Here is a 21,381-nt window from a genome sequence, read left to right as displayed (position 1 = left end):
AAAAACATGCCTCCAAAAATTCATTTAATGATTTCTGACATCTTTGTAGCTGATCAAGTATTTTCAGTAGACAATTTCTGATTCCTGCATGAGTAGTTAACGTTGTAACTCTGTTGTCTTTCTTGATGTCAGTCATTATTGATCTAAGCAAAGAAAATAACAGTCATTTTCACATCTATTTTAAGTTTTTTGGCTGACATATATTGAGATATTTATTAACCTGCTTAAAACAAACACAAACTATAGATAACCCTATACAACACCAACACATAATTATGCTGCTAATAAATATTGCTAAAATTAATAATACCCCATTACCATTTTTAACTTCCCATACTGCAAATTCTTTCATTTCATTTATTCGCTAAACAAACATTAAGCCCCACATCATGGAGCTATTAGGCTAGTGACAGAGAAAAACGTTAAATAATTTCTCATAACACTTCAATAAAGTTATAATAACTGCTAAAAAGGAAATTACAAAGTACTAGTAAAGTGGCTAATAGGCAAACTCTATAGCTTCTCGGAGGAAGTAATTTAAGCTGAGATGATGAATAAAAAGAGAAATCGGTGATGACGAGGGAAACCGTTTCTGGCAAAGATCCTGGAAAGCAGCTTGGAATGTCTGAGAAGCGACAGGCTCGAGGCACGAATGCGGAAAGGAGAACAGCATGAGAAAAGGTAGAGAAATGGACAGGGGGCAGATCATTTTTCATCCTTAGAGCAAAAGGAAACCATTTTAAAGTTTACTTAAAGCAACAAAGGAAAGAAATGATGAAACTTCACTTTTTAAAAAATTATTCTGGCTGTTGTATGAAAAACTTGTTAAGCAATGACAAGAATAAGTCAGAAGGTTAGGCAGTACTTAAAGTTAGTGACAACAAAAGTGCTTTAGAATAAAATTTTAAAAGTAGAAATATAAAGGGCATATTAAACTATAGTAAGTGAATTAATTGGGTTAAATTTGCTAATTTAATAGATTTGAAAAAGGCATGAGTTATCAAAGATGTCCATTCTATTTCTGCTTTGAGCCTTTAGGTGGTACCATTTATTGACACAGAATCTAAAAGAGAAAATATCTGTGGGAAAGGGATATACTCATCATTTTAATTCTGATATTTCTCAGAAAAGAAATATGGGCTTAATATAGAGGTTGAGAAGACATCAGGAAATAAAAGGAGAAAACAGAGTGAGAAAAGAACCTAAGGCTGAAAGCTGGAGATGTCTACATCTCAATGTTTTGAGAGGGCTCAGCACTAGGAACTAGGAGCAGAACCAGAGAGACAGGCGGAAACAGGAAAGCACAGCGTCACAGAAGCCAAGAGAAGAAACTCTATAAGAAAAAAAAAAATTGCTTAACGCTATTAAATACTAGTCAGAGATAAGAAAAATGCCCAATAAATTTACAATAGCAAAGTTGTGACTTGGTGACTCAAGGAAATATTATATATATATATATATATATATATATATATATATATATATATATATATATATATAGAGAGAGAGAGAGAGAGAGAGAGAGAGAGAGAGAGAGAGAGAGAAAGAAACAGAAACGAGTTCAAAATAGTCCAGGAAGCACATGGCTGAATGAGAGAAAATAGCTGCTCAGAAATAGCTATATAACCATAGAGAAAGAATTGGAATACACAGATGATTCTAATAATGAAAAAGTAATTACTTGCATTAAACACCTTATAATATGAATAAAAACTGCCATATGTGTCTATGTCTTAGGTAGTTGTACTGACCTAAAATCTTCATCCACTCTATTGAAGCGTGCCTGTTCTTTTGGCAACGCTCCACGGCCAAAAATGGGCTCCAAATACACCCACTTCCTCTGAATATGGTTTAAATTCTGCAGGTACTCATCTAACTGTGCAAGTTTTCTTTCCCAAATTGACACTTTATCTTCAAATCCTTTATAATAAGGAGAATCCTTTAAGGACTGAAGAAGGCATCTATTATCTCCAACTTGATTTACTATATCTTTCCAGTCTTTAATCAGCTTGATGGTTCGTTTTTGGCTGTCTTCATAATCAGTCAATGTAAACACTGCTCCAACTCCCCAAAGATCAAGTTCACGTAAAGCTTCTCTGATTGTAACTTCACCATGTGCCCGACTATTTAAATCCTATTAAACACAAAATATCCATGTTTATTACTTCAACATTAATTATCACATAAATAAATTGTAAGAAGTGTAATTTATAAGATGATATATTTTTCAGTGGATATATTTTAGAGGGTAAAAGAGAATTACTGGCTAATGTATCCATGAATATCAGATACAAAGTACCCAGGTTCACATGGTTAAAGTTCTGCACCTTATGTTTTCCACTTCTAAACAAGAAAAACAGAAAATTCAAGCATTGCCTAACTGGTTTGGCTCAGTGGGTAGAGCATCGGCCTGCAAACTGAAGGGTCCCAGGTTCAATTCCAGTCAACGGCACATGCCCAGGTTGCAGGCTCCACCCCAATAGGCAGGAGACAGCCAATCCATGATTCTCTCTCATCACTGATGTTTCTCTCTCTCCCCCTCTCCCTGCCTCTATGAAATCAATAAAAAAAAATTTTTTTAAAGAAAATTCAAGCATCCATCACAAAATACAAAACAATCAGATTTAAAGTTTTGCATGCCTCAGACATTGTATGTAACTTAAGTGTAAGTTCTGATACATCTAAAGTGATTAGCAACCATCCTGATTTATCTTCTACAGCAGTCGCATTTATAACCTCACGAATATCTAAATATGTTCCAGGGTTATCAACAAACATACATTTTAGATAGGAAATAGATCAATTTGACATCAGGAGTCCTTTTATTTTTATACTAGAGGCCCAGTGCACGAATTTGTGCACGGTTAGGGTCTCTCGGCCTGGCCAGCAATAGAGGCCTATCAGGGGGCTGGCCAGCCGAGGTGAGGAACCCCGGGAGGTTGGCTGGCTGGTCACCCGATAGGGACCTATCGGGGGGGCGGGGGGGGGGGGCAGCCAACAGGGGGGAGAGACTGTGGGAGGTTGGCTGTAGGAGCACACTGGCCACCAGGGGGCAGCTCCTGCCTGCATTGAGCATCTGCCCCCTGGTGGTCAGTACGCATCATAGCGACTGGCTGACTGGTCGTTCGGTCATAACGGTCACTTAGGCTTTTATATATATAGATTGAATGGGCAGAACAAAACATAGAAAGTCTGCCACTTATGATAGAATTATGACAAGTTTTACTTTTACCTGAAACCTTTTCTAAATCTGAGTGGCAAATTGGCTGTGGGTTTGACTCCATTAATTTTTGTATCCCTTACCTTTTGTTTATAATATATCCCATGACTTTAAATGTATTACATGTAAAATAATTTGTATTTTATTTTTTTATTAAAGCTGACTCCCTTTTTAAAGTAAGACATTTTTATTTCATATATTTTTCTCTCAAATAAGAGGTTTATATTATTGTTTCTGTACTCTCATATACGGTGCTAGATATATTCAGATGTACTGCTACTGAAAGAATGATGGAATAATGGAACATTGTCACTACTTAAAGGGAAGAAAAAAATTTAACTTGCTTTTTTATTAAATAACCAAATATAAAGCAAAATCACATGCTAAAAAGGTCGGATATGTAAGATATTTATGAAAGTGATTCTTACTTTAAGGTCTGAAGCTTTGGCAACAATTGTATCAGCTAATCTGAGAAGATCACCAAACAGTAATTTCTCTAGACTAGTCCCCCTAGGAAAGCCAAGTAGACGAAAAAGGTCAAGCCAATGGTCTGGAGAAAGATGTTCCCCTCGCACATATTTCAAGATAGGAATTACCATCTGTTAAAAAAGGGGAAAAAAAAGATGCATGTATACATATATGAGCAAAATGCAAATTTGTATTTACTATTAGGTATAAAAATTTAATTATTCATCTTGTTACTACATAATAAAAAGATAATTTTTATATAGAATGAGTAAAACTATCTTACTTTATATTTGTCAACTTCTGATTGTAATTTCACGGTCATTACTGAATGTTCTTCAGCTTTTCTTAATTTGTCATGCCAAGTCATCAAAAATTCCTCAAACAGATACGTCTTAGTCCTATAAAATACCAGAAACACACCTTAAAACTTACATCCCAAAAAGCACTACCAAATCATAAAAATCTAAATATTATTTATGAATCAAACCGAAAAGTAATCCAATCTTCATTGGCCATTTCCTGAAATCCTTGCTGAAACTCCTCATAAAGAGCCCAAATTTGTGCACAGCTCTCAATGTCTTTAGAAATGCTGTATGCCAAAGAGAAGTTAGGCTCTTCTAGTCCAAAATGCTGGCAATCATCACTATTAAAAAATAATGAAATATCATTAAATTTTAAAAGAAGGAAAATTGTTAAATATCATTATTTAACTGTATTCTGTGTGTGTGTGTGTGTGTGTGTGTGTGTGTGTGTGTGTGTAAGCTTGTGTGTTTGATAGTGGAGGTACACAGTGGAAGACTATGCCAACTTTACCTGAGAATTAAAGTTGGCATGAGCTTTTACTTAGGCATGATCTTTTCTAAATTCATTAATATGCATTTTTTACAAGGGAGTCAAAGCAAAGTTGGTACCATATATAAATATATTTTATGTGCATTATATGTTATGTAATATGTAATTTACATTCATAATTGTATATATTTACGGATTAATATGAGAATATTCTCAATTGAAAGGGTTAGCTTTTAGAATATAAGATATCCTTCATTTAATTGGTGTAAAACCATTTAATAAATGTGATACTAAAACTTCTACTCACCTATGAAAGCAATTAGTTTATGGCTACATTTGCCTAAATAATCAAAAATAAAACAATGCTCAAATTTAATACTTTGTATCATTATAACATAATAAATTTTTAATTTGAGGTCTCTTTTTATTATTTTACTAGGTTTATTTTTTCCCTCTGAGCCCTGAAAGTAATTTACCATTCATTTTATATATTCCTTTAAAAAAAATGAGATCACAGAAAGTAAGTATTCCAACTCCCTACTTTAACTTTTCAATAAATTTAATTTTCTGTTCTATTTTTAGACCTAACTAGAATTTGCTTTTCTTTTAGTATCCTTTTATAATCTAACCACAACTCCTAGGAAAGCAGTAGCATGATCACTTATTATTTGTATCTTAAACTATTGAAATTTATAAGGAAAGACAAAGATAACAGATATAAGAAAATTACTAACTTAATATATAAGATTTTTTTCAAATGAGTACTATCAATTTTAAAGAAAAAAAAACATACACCAGCTTTTTTCTTATGACTTCAAGATCATCAAACTCAACTTTCTTCTCTTTTATTAACTTTGCACTTTCATCGAGGGTATTTTGCTGGCCAGTTTCAATAACATCATCGCCGGGCTTTAGTTGGTCCCAACGAGCTTTAAATTTTTCCAATTCTTGATAATAGATCTGAAGACGTGATTTCACATTTCCTTTCATCACTTCAATCTATAAGCCAAAAGAGTTTATATAATTTAATTCAGAGTAAAATCTCACTTTATTTTCACATTTTTATTTCTATTTTCTATTTAAGTGAAAAATATCAATACTAACATTTCAAGTGATTTTTAATTAATTCAAGTGTAAAAAAATAATTCAGATGCATAAAATTAGACCACAAATTTAAATTAAGAGATAGTTCACAAACATCAACATTAGGAAATCATTCATGTGATTAACAGCAACCATTAGCAAAAAGCTAATGTGATTTTAAAAAAAAAAGGTTGTTTAATGAGTGCCACTTGTTCTACCTGAGGGCCTTTCCCAATCTCCCATACAACTAAAGGGCATAAGATTAAATTCTGGTCAATGGGATATGAGTGCAATAGATATGTACAACGTCCAGGTTGTACCCTTAACAGATACCATACACAGCAGAAACAAATCCTATCTAATAAAAGAGAAAAATGGTAATTGGCGTACGACGATACCCTTTTCATTGGCTAATCAGGGCTATATGCAAATTAACTGCCAACTATGATTGGCAGTTAACTGCCAACTAAGATTGGCAGTTAACTGCCAACAAGATGGCGGTTAATTTGCATATGTAGGCACAATGCAGGGAGGCGAAAGGGAAAGCAGGAAGAAGCCCCCTGCCACTGACAGTGATTGGAAACCCAGGGGGGAGCTAAGAGCTGGGGGGCAGGACAAAGGCGGCCCCCCAGCCATGATCGGAGAATCAGGTGCCTTTTCCGCCCTGGCCAGTGATAGCAGGAAGTAGGGGTGGAGCCAGCGATGGGAGCTGGGCACGGTCGAAGCTGGCAGTCCCAGGAGCTAGGGGTCCCTTGCCTGGGCCTAAAGCGAAGCCCACGATCGCGGGGCCGCTGCAGCTGTGGGTCCCTGCTGCCCGGGCCAGACGCCTAAGCCAGAGGTGTTAGGCCTGGGCAGGCGCGGAGCCTGCAACCGCGGGGAGCTGCGGGTCCCCTGCCCAGGCCTGACACCTCTGCCGGAGGCCTCAGGCCTGGTCAAGGGGCCGATCCGGTGATTGGTGATCGGAGGGTGATGAGGGTCAACTCCTCTGGCCGAGGCATCAGGCCTGGGCGGGGGGCGGAGCCGGGGATTGGGGGGATATGATGGTCCCCTTGCCCAGGCCTGAAGCCTGGGTCAGGGGCGTCAGGCTTGGGCGGGGGGTGGAGCAAGCGATCAGAGGGAGATGGGGGTCCCCTGCCCAGGCATGATTCCTGGGCCAGAGGCCTCAGGCCTGGGCGGGGGCCAGAACCAGTGATCAGGGGAAGATGGGGGCCCCCTGTCCAAGCCTGACACCTCTGGCAGAGGCGTCAGGCCTGGGCAAGGGGCCGATCAGGCGATCGGAGGGTGATGGGGGTCTACGCCTCTGGCCGAGGCATCAGGCCTGGGCAAGGGGCCGATCCTGCGATTGGAGGGTGATGGGGGTCAACGCCTGAGGGCTCCCAGTATGTGAGAGGGGTCAGGCTGGGCTGAGGGACACTCCCCTCCCCACACACACCCAGTGCACGAATTTCGTGCACCGGGCCCCTAGTTAATTCATAAGAAAGTATAAAAATAACATTACATGTATTCTTGAATGGCAGTAAGTGAAGATAAACTACGTGAAAAGATCATCATAAAGTGTTTCATTATATAGAAATACTGAGGGAGTCAATTTAATCAGCAATATAAAATTCTTATAAACTTGAACTACAATGCAAGAAATCTTGTGAGAAAAAATTAAGTTTCCATTTTAAGAAAATGACTAAAAGGATCTTACCTGATCTTTAATCATAAGTTGGTGGCTTTCCATCATCAACTCAAATTTATCCCACTTAGCCTTCAGATTGCTAATTGTTTCTAAACCTCCGCCTGCCACAGTTCGTAAAAGTCTGTTTTTATCTTCAGCTTCTTGAAATAAAGGCAAAATCTAAAGGTCAAAGAAATGAAAAAAACTTATCACTTTTTTAATTCCATTCATTTTAATTTTTATTTCATGATTTGCTTTTTAAAAATCAAGATTTGCTTTTAAATAATTTGTTAAATTCCTGGATATAAATTTATAATGTTTATTTATTATTATTATATACAAACTGAACTAAGACAGCCTGACATTAGAAATTTAAAAAGTAGACTAAAAGTGGTAACATGAGGCTGAATAAAACTGTAAATCCATAAAGATAATACTATAGCTATTCAAAGTAAAGTTGTTATTATAAATGTTGTATACATAAGAAAATGCTAAAAAGGTTTCTAAAATAACTAAAGTTAGTGATTACCTAAGAATATAAGTTAATTAAATGTCCTACTTAATAAAGAAAGAAAAGCCCTGAAAAGGGGTACTTAAGAAACTGACAACTGAACAAGTAAAATCAAGCTCCTGCATTCTGTTTCTACTCGAAATGTCCTGAGTCATGCAGTTAGCAATTTGTTCAATGGTCCAGGTATAGGAATAGGTGCTAAACTGCTTGAAGTGCTTAAGTTTTTTAAAGCACTATAAAACAAGTGTCCTATAAATTAATACTGTACTTTTACTAATGAACAAAGCAATAATATCCATAGGAAGATTTTTTTAATCACTGTGCTAACATAATAGACAATATTTGCTTAGAATGATCTGCCTCAAAATCTCAGCCTGGTTTGTTTGCTGCTTATCTTCCAGGTCTCAGTTCAAATGTCATCTGTCTGAGAAGGTCTCTCAGGACCACCTACCCAGTTGAGCATGCTTGCTCTTTCACTTCTCCTGCTCCTTCTCCCCATTTTCTCCTCTCCCTCTTCTTCTCCTCCCTTTCCCTCTCCCCTCTCTTCCCCCACACATGAATGTGCATTCCATGAGAACAGAGCATGTTCACAGCTGCAATCCCTACTCCTAGCACAAAGCCTGGAATACATCTAGCGACCCATACATATCTGTCAAATAAGCAAACGAGTGAGTGCCTCTGTGCTTTCATTAACTGCCACTCATAATTCCATTCCTTCTTTAGGTAATTCCTTCTACTAGACAAATACATTGTTTTATTTGCCTTTAAACCCTCATTTATACCATTAAGCCTTATATATCATAAAAAATGTTGTAATTCCTCCCACCATGAAGATATATTACTTTACTCACCCTTAAACTCTCAATTTTAAGTCTAACACATAGTAGGGACACATAAATTTTGTATTCTGATTTGAATTATTTCTCCTCCTTCCTCTAAACATAACTAAAATCATCCATAATAATTTTTATAAAACTTTGGCTTGCCTCTTCTGGACTCTACCTTTCTGGATATGTTGTTATAAATCTTTACCACTCTGTTATCTTTGTCTCTAATTATGAGCTCCTCCATTGTGTGTGTGTGTGTGTGTGTGTGTGTGTTTCTCATTCAGCTCTAACTTTACATTTTACCATGCTAAAATTACAACCCTTGAAGTAGCAGCATCAATTATTTAAATTTAGTCTTATTCTAACAATCCACATCATAAAATACACTGAAAATTTTTCTGAAGCCAATAATAAGCATTTTTTCATTGTTGACAGTATTACATATGTCCCCCATTTTCCCGCTTTACCCAGCCCCTGCCCCATCCCAGGCCTTTAGCACACTGTTGTCTGTGTCCAAGGTCTATGTATATCTACACTAATAAAAGAGAAACATGCAAATTGGTGTCACTCTGCTACGCCCACCAGCCAATCAGGATGAGCATGCAAATTAGCCCAACAAAGATGGCGGTTAATTTGCATATGCAGGCACAGAGCAAAGACTGAAGACGACTGAAGACTGAAGAGGCTTGGCTTCTCCGCTGCAGCCAGAGGGAAGGCCTGGGTCCCAGGTGCCAGAGAAAAACTGGTGCCAGCAGCCAGGGGAAAGAAGGCCTATTGCACGAATCTCTTCATGCAACGGGCCTCTAGTATGCATATAAGTTCTTTCGTTAATCTCTTCCAGCCCCCTATCACGCTCCCCTCTGAGATCTGTCAGTCTGTTTCATGCATCCATGCCTCCGGACCTATTTTGTTTATCAGTTTATTTTGTTCATTAGATTCCACATGTAAGTCCGATCATGTGATATTTGTCTTTGTCTGGCTTATTTACGTAGCTTGGCATAATAATCCCCAGGTTCATACATGATGTCACAAAGAGTAAGAGATCATTCCTTTTTAACACTGGCATTATTGTTACTGTTTCATTATACCAACATAATATCACGTGTCTAATCATGAACTAACCATTTGGACTAGATTATATGGACGTCATTGTAATATTGAAATTATATGCTATTTCTAAATCGCCACAAAAAATACCTAATTTAAACATCTCCAATAAATAAGATCAATTTTAAACTTTCTTTGTAATTCTCACCTGTGGCTTCTGTTCTTGTAGCTTACAATACTGCACATTAGCATTACCTATCTCTTCCACAGACTGGGGCATAATTGATAAGACTTCCATAGCTTCACTGACAAATGCATCAATTTCATGTAAATGAGCTGAACAGGTAACATTAAAATATAAGAAATGTTATTACCAACAAAAATATTCATTTACACAATTTCTAAATCAAGAAGGATTAGAAATAATCTAATAATATACATTAAATCCTAAATTATAATTTGCTTTCATAAAACTTAATTTCAAAATGTAGAATAAGCAAGGAAATTTCTTTTCATGAAAGTTGATTCACACTGTACTCTAAAATTTTGAGTAAAAAGTTAAAATATACTCATTCTTAGTAAATTTTACTCAAAATTAGGAAATTTTTCAGTCTTTTAAATAATATGCAAAAATATCTCAGTTTAAAGAAAACAAGAAACAGTGTAATATATTGTAAAATAGTAATCATTTGAAGAATAAGAAGAAACACATTATAGCAGAATTATCTGCCTTTCTCAGTAACATATGTAACACACTGATACTAGCTCAGACTCAAATAATAAAAATGCCTTCAATTTTTAAATCTCTTAGGAGTTGAACATGGATTTTACTGCTGTCTTAAAGTTATCATTTTAAGCACATTTCATAATACTTTCTATATCAGTTTTTATTTTAATTTTCACTGAGATTCATACTTCATAACTATTAAAGTATATGTATTAAAGTACATGCCTCTATATTATAAAATTATGTAAAAATAAAAATGTCTTTACCCTGGACAGACTTCTTCAAAGAAAGCACAAGCACATCAAATAACTTCTGGATGAGGTCATCAATCACAGTCTTCACAGGGCTACAATTAATATTTAAGCAGTCTACCTTGACAGCACTGGAAAATGCCAATGGACACATTTTAACATGAAAAAAAGAAATTAGAGAAAAAGACTCGCATTATAATATCATTTCTGTACATTTCTGTTACATTTGAAAATGTATTTCTGCAATACATTTTCAAATGTAACTCAAAAGTATTAGTATGATCTTTAAGCACATTTACATTTCATTTAGAAAAAATGCCATATACTTACTATTATGAATTTTCATTTATTTTGTTATAATATTACAGGTTTGGGGGTTTTTAAAAATATTTTTATTGATTTCAGATAGGAAGTGAGAGGGAGGGAGATGGAAACATCAATGATGTCTACTGGGTATGGAGCCCACAACCCAGGCATGTGCCCTTGACCAGAATCAAACCCAGGACCCTTCAATCTGCAGGCTGATGTTCTATCCACTGAGCCAAACCAGCTAGAGCTATAATATTACAGTTTTGATCATCCATCATGTTTATAAAAAAGGCAGCAATTACAAATTACTAATGTATGAACATGAATATATTTAAATATTCACAAGATATAATTGTCACAGCATGTAACATACATTTTTAAAATACTTATAAAATATATTCACTATTCTGCAAAGTATAAACAATAATGATAATGGAAAGAAAATAAGGGTAGAAAGAGAATATAGATTATTAAACAAAAAAATAACATTTATACCTACCAAAATAACAAAAATATAATGAATTGTTAATTCATGTGTTCAATTGTGTCGGCGAACAGAGCTCTCAGATTTATTGGCAATAGTTTTTAAAAAATGCAACTTTTTCCCGGCCAGTGTGGCTCAGTGGTTGAGCATCAACCTATGAACCAGGAGGTCACAGTTCGATTCCTAATTGGGGCACATGCCAGAGTTCCAGGATCGATCCCCAGTGTGGGATGTGCAGGAGGCAGCCAATCAATGATGCTTTCTAATCATTGATGTTTCTATCTCTCTCTCCCTTCCTCTCTGAAATCAATAAAAAACATGTATTTTTAAAAATGCAACTTTTGTGAAGAGCAAATTAGCAATATGTATCAAATACTTTTAAAACAGGCATCATGCTCTTTGTCTTAATAACTTCACCTTCAGAATTTATCCTAAGGAAATTTTCAGGGCAGACTCCAAGATTATATACAAATATTAATTATAATAGTGAAAAATTAGAAATAAGCCAAATGTAGGAATGACTAAATTATTGTATATTCACACAATTAAAAACCACATTTTTGAGAACTAGGTAATAACATGGAAAAATACTACTGAAATAGTGTTAAGTAAAAATAGCAAAATATAGTATGATCCAAATTTTCTAAGTACATATACTAATATTACAAAATGGGTGGGAAAGGTACTTTATTTTCAGTGCTTTAAAGTTGATAGTTACAGAATAGTCAAGGGGATATAAAGTTCAGCATAGGTAATATGGTCAAAACTACTATAATTACTATGTAATGGTGTCAGTAGGTACTAGCTTTATCAGGGTGATCACTTTGTAAGTTAGATAAATGTCTAATCACTGGGTTGTACACCTGAAATTAATACAATCTTGTATATCAACAGTAATCAAAAATTTTAAAACTATTTTTAAAAATTATAAAACAAATGCAGTATTTTAATAATCAGGAAAAATGGCATGTGTTTTTAAGAACACTAATTCTTTGCACGGTACTCTCAATGCAAATTTTAATGTTCTAAACAAACAGAGGTTGAATCAGACTTGTTCACCTGAGGAAAATCTCATATAAGGGCTAAATTATACAAAGTTAACAAAAAAAGTCTGTCTTCTTCATCTTTGTACTCCCATAGGACAAAATTCTACATGTTATAAATGCTCACTAAATATTTATAGAAAGAATAAAAAAATGAATTAATAAAAATGGTATTTTCCTTTATAGATACTACTAGGGGCCCGGTGCACGAAATTCGTGCACTGGGTGTGTGTGGGGAGGGGAGTGTCCCTCAGCCCAGCCTGCCCCCTCTCACATACTGGGAGCCCTCATGCGTTGACCCCCATCACCCTCCAATCGCAGGATCAGCCCCTTGCCCAGGCCTGACGCCTCCGCCAGAGGCATAGACCCCCATCACCCTCCGATCGCCTGATAGGCCCCTTGCCCAGGCCTGACGCCTCCGCCAGAGGTGTCAGGCTTGGACAGGGGAACCCCCATCTTCCCCTGATCACTGGCTCTGGCCCCCGCCCAGACCTGAGGCCTCTGGCCCAGGAATCATGCCTGGGCAGGGGACCCCCATCTCCCTCTGATCACTTGCTCCACCCCCCGCCCAAGCCTGATGCCTCTGACCCAGGCTTCAGGCCTGGGAAAGGGGACCATCGTATCGCCCCAATCCCCAGCTCCGCCCCCCACCCAGGCCTGATGCCTCGGCCAGAGGAGTGGACCCTCATCACCCTCCGATCACCAATCACCGGATCGGCCCCTTGACCAGGCCTGAGGCCTCTGGCAGAGGTGTCAGGCCTGGGCAGGGGACCCCCAGCTCCCCACGGTTGCAGGCTCCACCCCTGCCCAGGCCTAATGCCTCTGGCCTAGGTGTCCGGCCCGGGCAGCGGGGACCCACAGCTGCAGCGGCCCCACAATCGTGGGCTCCGCTTTAGGCCCAGGCAAGGGACCCCTAGCTCCTGGGACTGCCAGCTTCGACCGTGCCCAGCTCCCATCGCTGGCTCCACCCCTACTTCCTGCTATCACTGGCCAGGGCGGAAAAGGCGCCTGATTCTCTGATCATGGCTGGGGGGCAGGGCAAAGGCGGCCCCAGGGCCGCCTTTGCCCTGCCCCCCAGCTCTTAGCTCCCCCCTGGGTTTCCGATCACTGTCAGTGGCAGGGGGCTTCTTCCTGCTTTCCCTTTTGCCTCCCTGCATTGTGCCTACATATGCAAATTAACCGCCATCTTGTTGGCAGTTAACTGCCAATCTTAGTTGGCAGTTAATTTGCATATAGCCCTGATTAGCCAATGAAAAGGGTATCGTCGTACGCCAATTACCATTTTTGTCTTTTATTAGATAGGATATGCACAATTGAACAAGGCCTTTCATAGAGCTTATTATAAAGTGGTTCCAGTTATATGAATTTCAGATAGTGAGGGGGATATATTCTCAAGTAACTGGTTTATGAGATGCCCCTCTGAGGGCTTCCTCCACATTTAAGGCAATATTAGGTGCGGCACTACACTGTGTGCCTCCCAGGGCATCTGGAAGGAAACAGAGCAGCACTAAAGCAGAGTCGAATGTCATTAGTTTTCTATCCTTTGCTGTGCTCTCAGCAGTAGCTTCTTAGCATTCTTAGACAGTGCCTATGCGTATCAAATATTAGATCCTCATGCCAAATCCGTATAGAATCCTCCTCCCCAATCTAGTCTACCCAAATATGTTCCCCCAACAGAGTCTCAGAAGAGAACCTTCTCAGTGTCAGCAAGCTCTACTCAGATGCTATTCAAGTGTCACAGCTGAGCTCGAGGAGGTGTGAAACTGACTTGACTTCTTGCCACTAAGTGAAGAGTACTGTCCCATGGCAAAGCTGATCTGGTACAAAAGAACTATCACTTTAACTTCTAATACCTTGGAAGTCGTTCTACTTCTTTTCCTTTTATTTTCAGTGCTTTAAAATTTTTTTCCCAATCATGAACAGTAGAAAGATGCTTTTCCACGAGAGCTTCCATATCAACTTGCCCAATTATAATCCATTCCTAAGAATGAAAAATATCATTAAAGAAATAGCACTAATAAATTAACATTCTAAAGTTTATGGTCCAACTATTAATATACATTAGGGTCGAACCAATAAAAAGGGACAAGTGTAATTGTAAGTAAATTTCAACTTAAGTATATAAATACAATCATTACTATGCATCTAAAGAATGAACAGGGGAAACATCTATATATATAAAAGCCTAAGCGACCAAACTACCGAACGACCATTTAACCAGTCGCTATGATGTGCACTGACCACCAGGGGGTAGACGCTCAATGCAGGAGATGCCCCCTGGTGGTCAGTGTGATCCTACAGTAGGAATACCACTCAGCTAACTGACGAGCACCAGACTCCAGGCTCACAGCTGGTGAGCGCAGCTGCACAAGCCTCTCGTGGCTCCACGGCAGTGCGCTACTGAACAGCAGCAGCAGGCACAGCGGGACTGGAATGAGCAGGAGCAGCATGCCGCCCAGCCCAGGTGCTCGGGCTCCTCCCCAGCTCCCTGCCGGTTCGCATACTACTACATCCTTCGGGGGATGTCGGATTGCGAGAGGGCGCAGGCCAGGCTGAGGGACCCCACTGGTGCACGAATCTGTGCACCTGGCCTCTAATGACAATATAAAAATAGAGTGATCAGCCCTAACCGGTTTGGCTCAGTGGATAGAGTGTTGGCCTGCAGACTGAAAGGTCCCAGGTTCGATTCCAATCAAGGGCATGTACCTTGGTTGCGGGCACATCCCCAGTAGGAGGTGTGCAGGAGGCAGCTGATCGATGTTTCTCTCTCGTCAATATTTCTAACCCTCTATCCCTCTCCCTTCCTCTCTGTAAAAAATCAATAAAATATATTTAAAAAATAAAATAAAATAAAAAATTTCTTTAAAAAAAAACTGTTCATAAAATTTTGTTGAAGAAACCTAAAAAACCCTTACTTTATATTATCTTATCAAATTTGATATATACTAAGATAGACTCACTACTTTTAAGCCAAGAGCCACTCCAAGCTTCAAATCTGAAAATATTCATATTCAAGTTATTCTAGAAGTTTAAAATGCAGAAGCATTGCAGTGGCAGTTAAAAAACTGGTTGAATTCCTAGTCATAGTCTTAGAATCAATATCAATGAGCAATGAATGCAATTAGGGTTTATCTTTAGAGTTAGTGGTAATAATACACTTAAACAAAAGCAAAATGTTTAATCATATCATCTCAATTTCATTCACTTCAAAGGCTTCCCTCCATGGATTGCTCTTGTTCCAAAGAATGAAGAAAATGATATATTTCCCTAAAAGGAATTAAAACTGGCACAACATTCCAAGTTGACAGAACAATCTTTTAAAAAGCTACTTTCTCAATCTTCAAATAGTCAAAGAAATAAATTATCTGTCGCAAAAACCTACCCTGTATAAGAATCCTTAATCCCAGCTTTCTGGTTTGCAATATTTTTATTTTATATCACACAATGCAAATTATTGGTTTGTGTATGTAATACTAATTCAACCAACCAGGTGAAATATTATAACAGAAAGATGAAAAATTACATGTTCCATACCTTATGTTGGTGTAAAACAGCTGACAATCTCCTAAACAAATCTTCTGCTTTTCTGAAAATAGTCAGAAATCCACTTGCATTTCTATCAATCATAACAGAAAAAATAGATTCATCTCCTGCCTCACCCACTCCCTTAAACTGATTAGGAATGCCGATAAATCTCTTCATTTCTCTGTAATATTTAGCACGGATTTCTTCAAAAGGAGGCCTGAATTGTAACCGTCCTTGTCTGCAAGTAAATAAGTAACTTTAAGATGTAAGTTATTAGAAAATTTTAGAATGAAAAGTAAACTGGGTTTCAAAAAAATCTTACTTGTACAGTAAGTCTATATTAATTTCGGGAAGATTCTCATTAAGTGCTTCTAAGCCCATCTGATACTGATGCTCCAGAGCTTTGTACAGCTGATGATTCCAGTGCAGCTTCCACGCATGCATGTCACTTGCTTGGAATCCCTAATATGTTATATTTACATTTTTTATTTAAAAATTAAATAAATAGATAGTAGAATGAGGGTTAATGCTTTCATATCATATAGAGTAAAATTATAAGCAATCAAAAACTTATTTTTAAATATCTTAAAATAAGCAACTCCTTAATTACTACTTGTAGTATGAGAGGTTATATAAAGTAAAAAATCTCTAATTTTCATGTTTATAAATGGAATACAAAAATCAGTAAAATTTTTAAAATTAAGTTATAAGTATATTTTAGAATCAGACTTTATGTTTACAGTAAAAGGAACAACAGGTTTTTTTGTGAACTTTTTAGTCTTTTTGCAAAAATCCCCATCGAGTATAGCTCTTTCCTTCACTTCTCACCCCTTAAGTAAACCTTCCACATTTTAAAACATGTTAAGTTTAAATATTAAAATGCTCAGGATAGTTTATATAATCTTTTGCTTCCATATAACCATAAATATATCAATTCTAACACTTTAATGTTTGGGGGTTTTTTTTCCTTAAAGTTCTAAAAACTAAAAAATATATACAGCTCAGCTGGGCATGTTCAGTGGTTGAGCGTCGAACTATAAACCAAGAGGTCATGGTTCAATTCCTGTCAGGGCACATGTTCAGATTGCAGGCTCAATCCCCAGTAATGGGTGTGCAGGAGGCAGCTGATCAATGATTCTCATCATTGATGTTTCTATCTCTCTCCCTCTCCCTTCCTCTCTGAAATCAATAAAAATATTTTTAAATATATATATACATATATATATATATAAATGTATAAGCCACCTAATTCATATTCAACCAACAGCCCACATACTATATGTGGCAGGCACTGTGCTAACTGCTTTTCCTTACATCATTTCCTATATAAAAATGTGAACAGAACTGAAATTTTGCTCAAAAAAGGAAAAAGTTCTAATACAGAGTTATTTCAATCTTTAGGCTTCTGCCTAAACTTAACCTTGCGTTCTATAGATGTCACAATTACCTAAAAGAAAACTAATGAATGATAAATAGTTAAGCACCACGTCAGAAAAACTATAAACTCTGAGTTGAGAGATTTGTTATTCTGTAAGACAAATAGAAATTTCTTATATTTTTAAATGTAAATGCATTGTTATTTTATGGTCTTTATGTATAATTCAATCAAATTCTAATTTTATCAGTAATTCATTAGTAAAGGTTTATAAATAACCTTGATAAACTTTTCAGCAATTCATATATTAAATTCATATATTCTCTGAAATGGTCATATTTCAAAGTGTAGACATATTTCAAAGTAAAATATACTCTACCTGTGCTTCTACACTTGCTAAGCCAGTTCTCAATTCCTGTAACCCATCTTTCCAACGCTGTTGTTGCCGAAGCAGATCAATATTCATAAGAATTACCACCTGTTAAAAATTAGAACGATGTAATACCCTTTGTAATACTTTAAGCAATAAAAAAAAAAAATTAGAACGGTCTCAAAGTATCACCTGAAATGGTAACTTTTCAGTGGAAAAACTGGACAGACACGACTTTAAGTGATCCAGGTTAACTCAACCTAAAGTATGACATACCAATACCTGATCAATGCACTGAGAAAGGCGAAATAGAACTTCAGTGACATTCCAGCCCAAATGGCATAATGCTAACTTAATCATGAGAAAATACCATATAACCCAAATCTAGAGATATTCTACAAGATCAGTGACAAGTATTCATCAAAAGTTTCAAGGTCATGAAAAACAAGCAAAGACTAAGGAGGAGGAGACTCCAGAGACTCAACAACTAAATGCAAGAAGGGATCCTGGATTGGATCCTTGCAAAAGAAAACGGAATAGTGGAGAAACTGCAAAATTCAAAAGCAGCTTATTTCCTAGTTTTGTTAACTCTAACATAGTTATATAAGTTCTTAACAGGGGACACTAGACAAAGTGTAGTATGAATGAACTCTGTTCTAGTTTTACAACTTTAAGTCTCAAGTTATTCCCAAGTAAGAAGTTATTTTAAATTATATTCTAATTACTTTAAACAATACTATTCATAGCTCATTCCATTTTATAAAGTATACCTTTTCACAAAACGTAGTGTGCCATTTTCTCAGCTTCCTATTTTCAGTGGCAAGTTGGTCAGCAGCACTTTGGAGCTTTTGGATGTAGACTTCTAACTCACCGGGATTATCCCAAGTAATCTGTGACTTTCCCCCACTTCCAGCTTTTGAATTCTAAGGTACAACAAATGGCATTTAGTATTTAAATGCATTACTTTTTCCCCAAAAATTCCATATTCTACATCATAAGTCCAATAATTCCTAACACCGACCTGCAATAAAAAGAGCATAATATTCCCATTTTATAAATGATAAGGCAATCTGATCAACATTGAGTAGCCTCATTCCTTCCAGGTTCTCCCTCTTACAAGTAAAAAACCCTGTACCTAACATAACAAACAATCATAGGAAAAGTGAAAGGCTGAAATAAGAAATAGACAGTGAACAAATCTTGCAAATTAAGGAAAAGATACCTTTCCCTACTGTCTCCATATCTCCAGGAAAGGACACTGGAGACGCCTCCAACCTAGAGGGTCAGACAAATAAAGCTCCAGAAAACGCCTATTTCTTCTCATCAAAGGCCTAGGAAAACAGTAGCCTACCAGAAAACCCTTTTAGCAATACCCACCCTGCTCAAGCCAACACCAATAAAAAACACCTCTCTGATATTTCAGTGAGACCAAGTAGAGAGCTGATCTTCCATCCCCTGCTTAGCAAAAGCAGGCAGCACTCAAACTCGCCTGCCAAGGTAATGTCGATGGGCTGAACTATGCTACTTCTCATGAGTTTCCTAAGTCATATTAGATTATTGAAATGAAAATTTTATAACAACATCTGATGTTGTGCTCTGCATATGTAGAGGGAATACCTAAGACAAATATGTAAGAGGGGAGAGGATAGAGAGACATAATAGAAGGTTTCGATACCAATTGAAATAGTAAGGTATAGCAAGTTTCTAGAATACAGAAGAGCCTCAATAAATAGATGATGAGTAAATGAAATTAAAATATCCTATATAATAAAAGCCTAATATGCAAATTGTCCACTCAGGCAGTCGTTCGACCGGGAGTTCGACCACCCACTATAATATGCGCTGACCACCAGGGGGCGGCGCAGAACATGGCAGGTGTTGGCAACACAGCGCTGGCAGCGGGCGGCAGTGGAGGCACTGCTGGCCCTGATGGACCCTGATGAGAGCGGGACCGCAGCGGGATGGTGGAACAGGTGAGCAAGCAGTGCCTGGCCAAGGCAGGTGCAAGTGGGGGCCTGATAGACCCGCAGATCGTCTGCAGACAGTGACCAGCAGTGGCAGAGGGGGGCAGGGCCGCCACCCAGCTCCCAGGCGCTAAGGGAGCCGGGTAGGGGGCCCAGTCCCGATTGATCGCTCCACAGGCAGGACGGTGGAGCAGGTGAGGGGGTGACACCAGGTCAAGGTGGGATGCCAGATGGGGCTATAGGGCTGTGAGGCTGTGGCCACGAGCTGGGGCCGCAAGGCTGGGGGCACGAGCTGGGGCCCGATCTCCATGGGGGGGGTTCCCAAGGAACCCCACCCATGCACGAATTCATGCACTGGGCCTCTAGTTATATAATAAATTCAATAAAATACTCTGTGAATCAGTTCTAAAGCATTTATTGATAACTAGAAGCCCAGTGCACGAATTTGTGCACCAGTGGGGTCCCTCGGCCTGGTCTGCGGGATCAGGCCGAAACCAGCTCTCTGACATCCCCAGAGGGGTTCTGGGTTGCGAGAGGGCACAGGCCAGGCCGAGGGACCCCACCAGTGCACGATCGGGGCCAGGGAGGGACACGAGAGGTTGGCCAGCCGGGGAGGGACCGCAGGAGGGCTCCAGGGCATGTCCGGCCCATCTCCCTCAGTCCCGATTGGCTGGACCCCAGCAGCAAGCTAATGTACCAGTTGGAGTGTCTGCCCTCCGGTGGTCAGTGCATGTCATAGTGAGCGGTTGAGTGGCCTTAGCATATCATTAACATATTATGCTTTGATGGTTGAACAGCCGACCAGACGACCGGACACTTAACACATTAGGCTTTTATTATATAGGATTATTACATGGAACTTAACATTGTATTCCTTAAGAATATGAAAATAGAATCCTTCCGGTATACTACAAGATAGTGAGTGGTCAGAGAATTATTATTATTTTTGTTATTGTTAATCCTCACCTGAGGATATTTTTCTAATTGATTTTTTTTTTTTAAGGAAGTGGAACAGATGGGTAGAGACAGAGAGAGAAACCGGGGCCAGGGATTGAGCCTGCAACCGAGGTACATGCACTTGACCATAATTGAAACCACATCCCTTCAGCCCAAAAGCCAACACTCTAACTACTGAGCCAAACTGGGTATGGCATGGCCAAAGAATTACAAAGAACCTCAGTGTTCTCTCTCCTCCTATCTCAGTGTTTTATCCACCACTATGTCTCATTTAACATGTTACATATAAGTATGTAGTTCTCACAACCCAATTTCTTAATATGAGTTTTCTCTTCAAAAATATGAAGATATTTTTGTTGTTGTTGTTGTTAATCCTCATCCGGGGATACTTTTTCCATTGATTTTTGGAGAGAGTGGAAGGAAGGGAGAGATACAAAGAAAGAGAAATATCAATGTGAGAGAGACACGTCAATTGGTTGCCTTCCACACACACCCCAACCAGTGATGGGGTTCAAGCATGCAACCAAGGTATGCGCACATGACAGGAATCTAATTCACAACCCTCAGTCCATAGGCCGATGCTCTAACCACTGACCCAAACCAGCAAGGGCTCAAGGTATTATTTTGAATACATTTATTAGAAAAGAAAAAGCTCTAAAGGCTTACAATTGAAATAACCAATGGACACAGACACTAGGGCGGGGAGGGTATGTGTTGGGGGGTGGGAGTGGCCAGGGAGAGGTCAATGGGGGGGGAAAAGAGACA

General features: G+C 38.4%; 1 protein-coding gene across 3 annotated transcripts in view; it reads right to left on the bottom strand.

Annotated features, from left to right (window-relative positions):
- Positions 1–21,381, bottom strand: part of DYNC2H1 (dynein cytoplasmic 2 heavy chain 1) — a 305,024-nt gene that overhangs the window by 258,427 nt on the left and 25,216 nt on the right. For all 3 annotated transcript variants that reach the window (XM_059707923.1, XM_059707921.1, XM_059707922.1), the window contains exons 14-27: positions 18,466–18,618; positions 17,705–17,803; positions 16,273–16,412; positions 15,960–16,188; positions 14,279–14,406; positions 10,605–10,720; positions 9,820–9,947; positions 7,257–7,406; positions 5,274–5,479; positions 4,176–4,331; positions 3,972–4,086; positions 3,649–3,819; positions 1,752–2,134; positions 11–143 (exon numbers count right to left, since the gene is read on the bottom strand). In XM_059707923.1, coding sequence (XP_059563906.1) covers positions 11–143; positions 1,752–2,134; positions 3,649–3,819; positions 3,972–4,086; positions 4,176–4,331; positions 5,274–5,479; positions 7,257–7,406; positions 9,820–9,947; positions 10,605–10,720; positions 14,279–14,406; positions 15,960–16,188; positions 16,273–16,412; positions 17,705–17,803; positions 18,466–18,618 — 2,307 coding nt within the window. The remainder of the gene's footprint in view (positions 1–10; positions 144–1,751; positions 2,135–3,648; positions 3,820–3,971; positions 4,087–4,175; positions 4,332–5,273; positions 5,480–7,256; positions 7,407–9,819; positions 9,948–10,604; positions 10,721–14,278; positions 14,407–15,959; positions 16,189–16,272; positions 16,413–17,704; positions 17,804–18,465; positions 18,619–21,381) is intronic.

Source organism: Myotis daubentonii, chromosome 9 (assembly GCF_963259705.1).
Source record: "Myotis daubentonii chromosome 9, mMyoDau2.1, whole genome shotgun sequence".
Taxonomy (NCBI): Eukaryota; Metazoa; Chordata; class Mammalia; order Chiroptera; family Vespertilionidae; genus Myotis; species Myotis daubentonii.
This window is presented reverse-complemented; position numbering and strand designations above follow the sequence as displayed.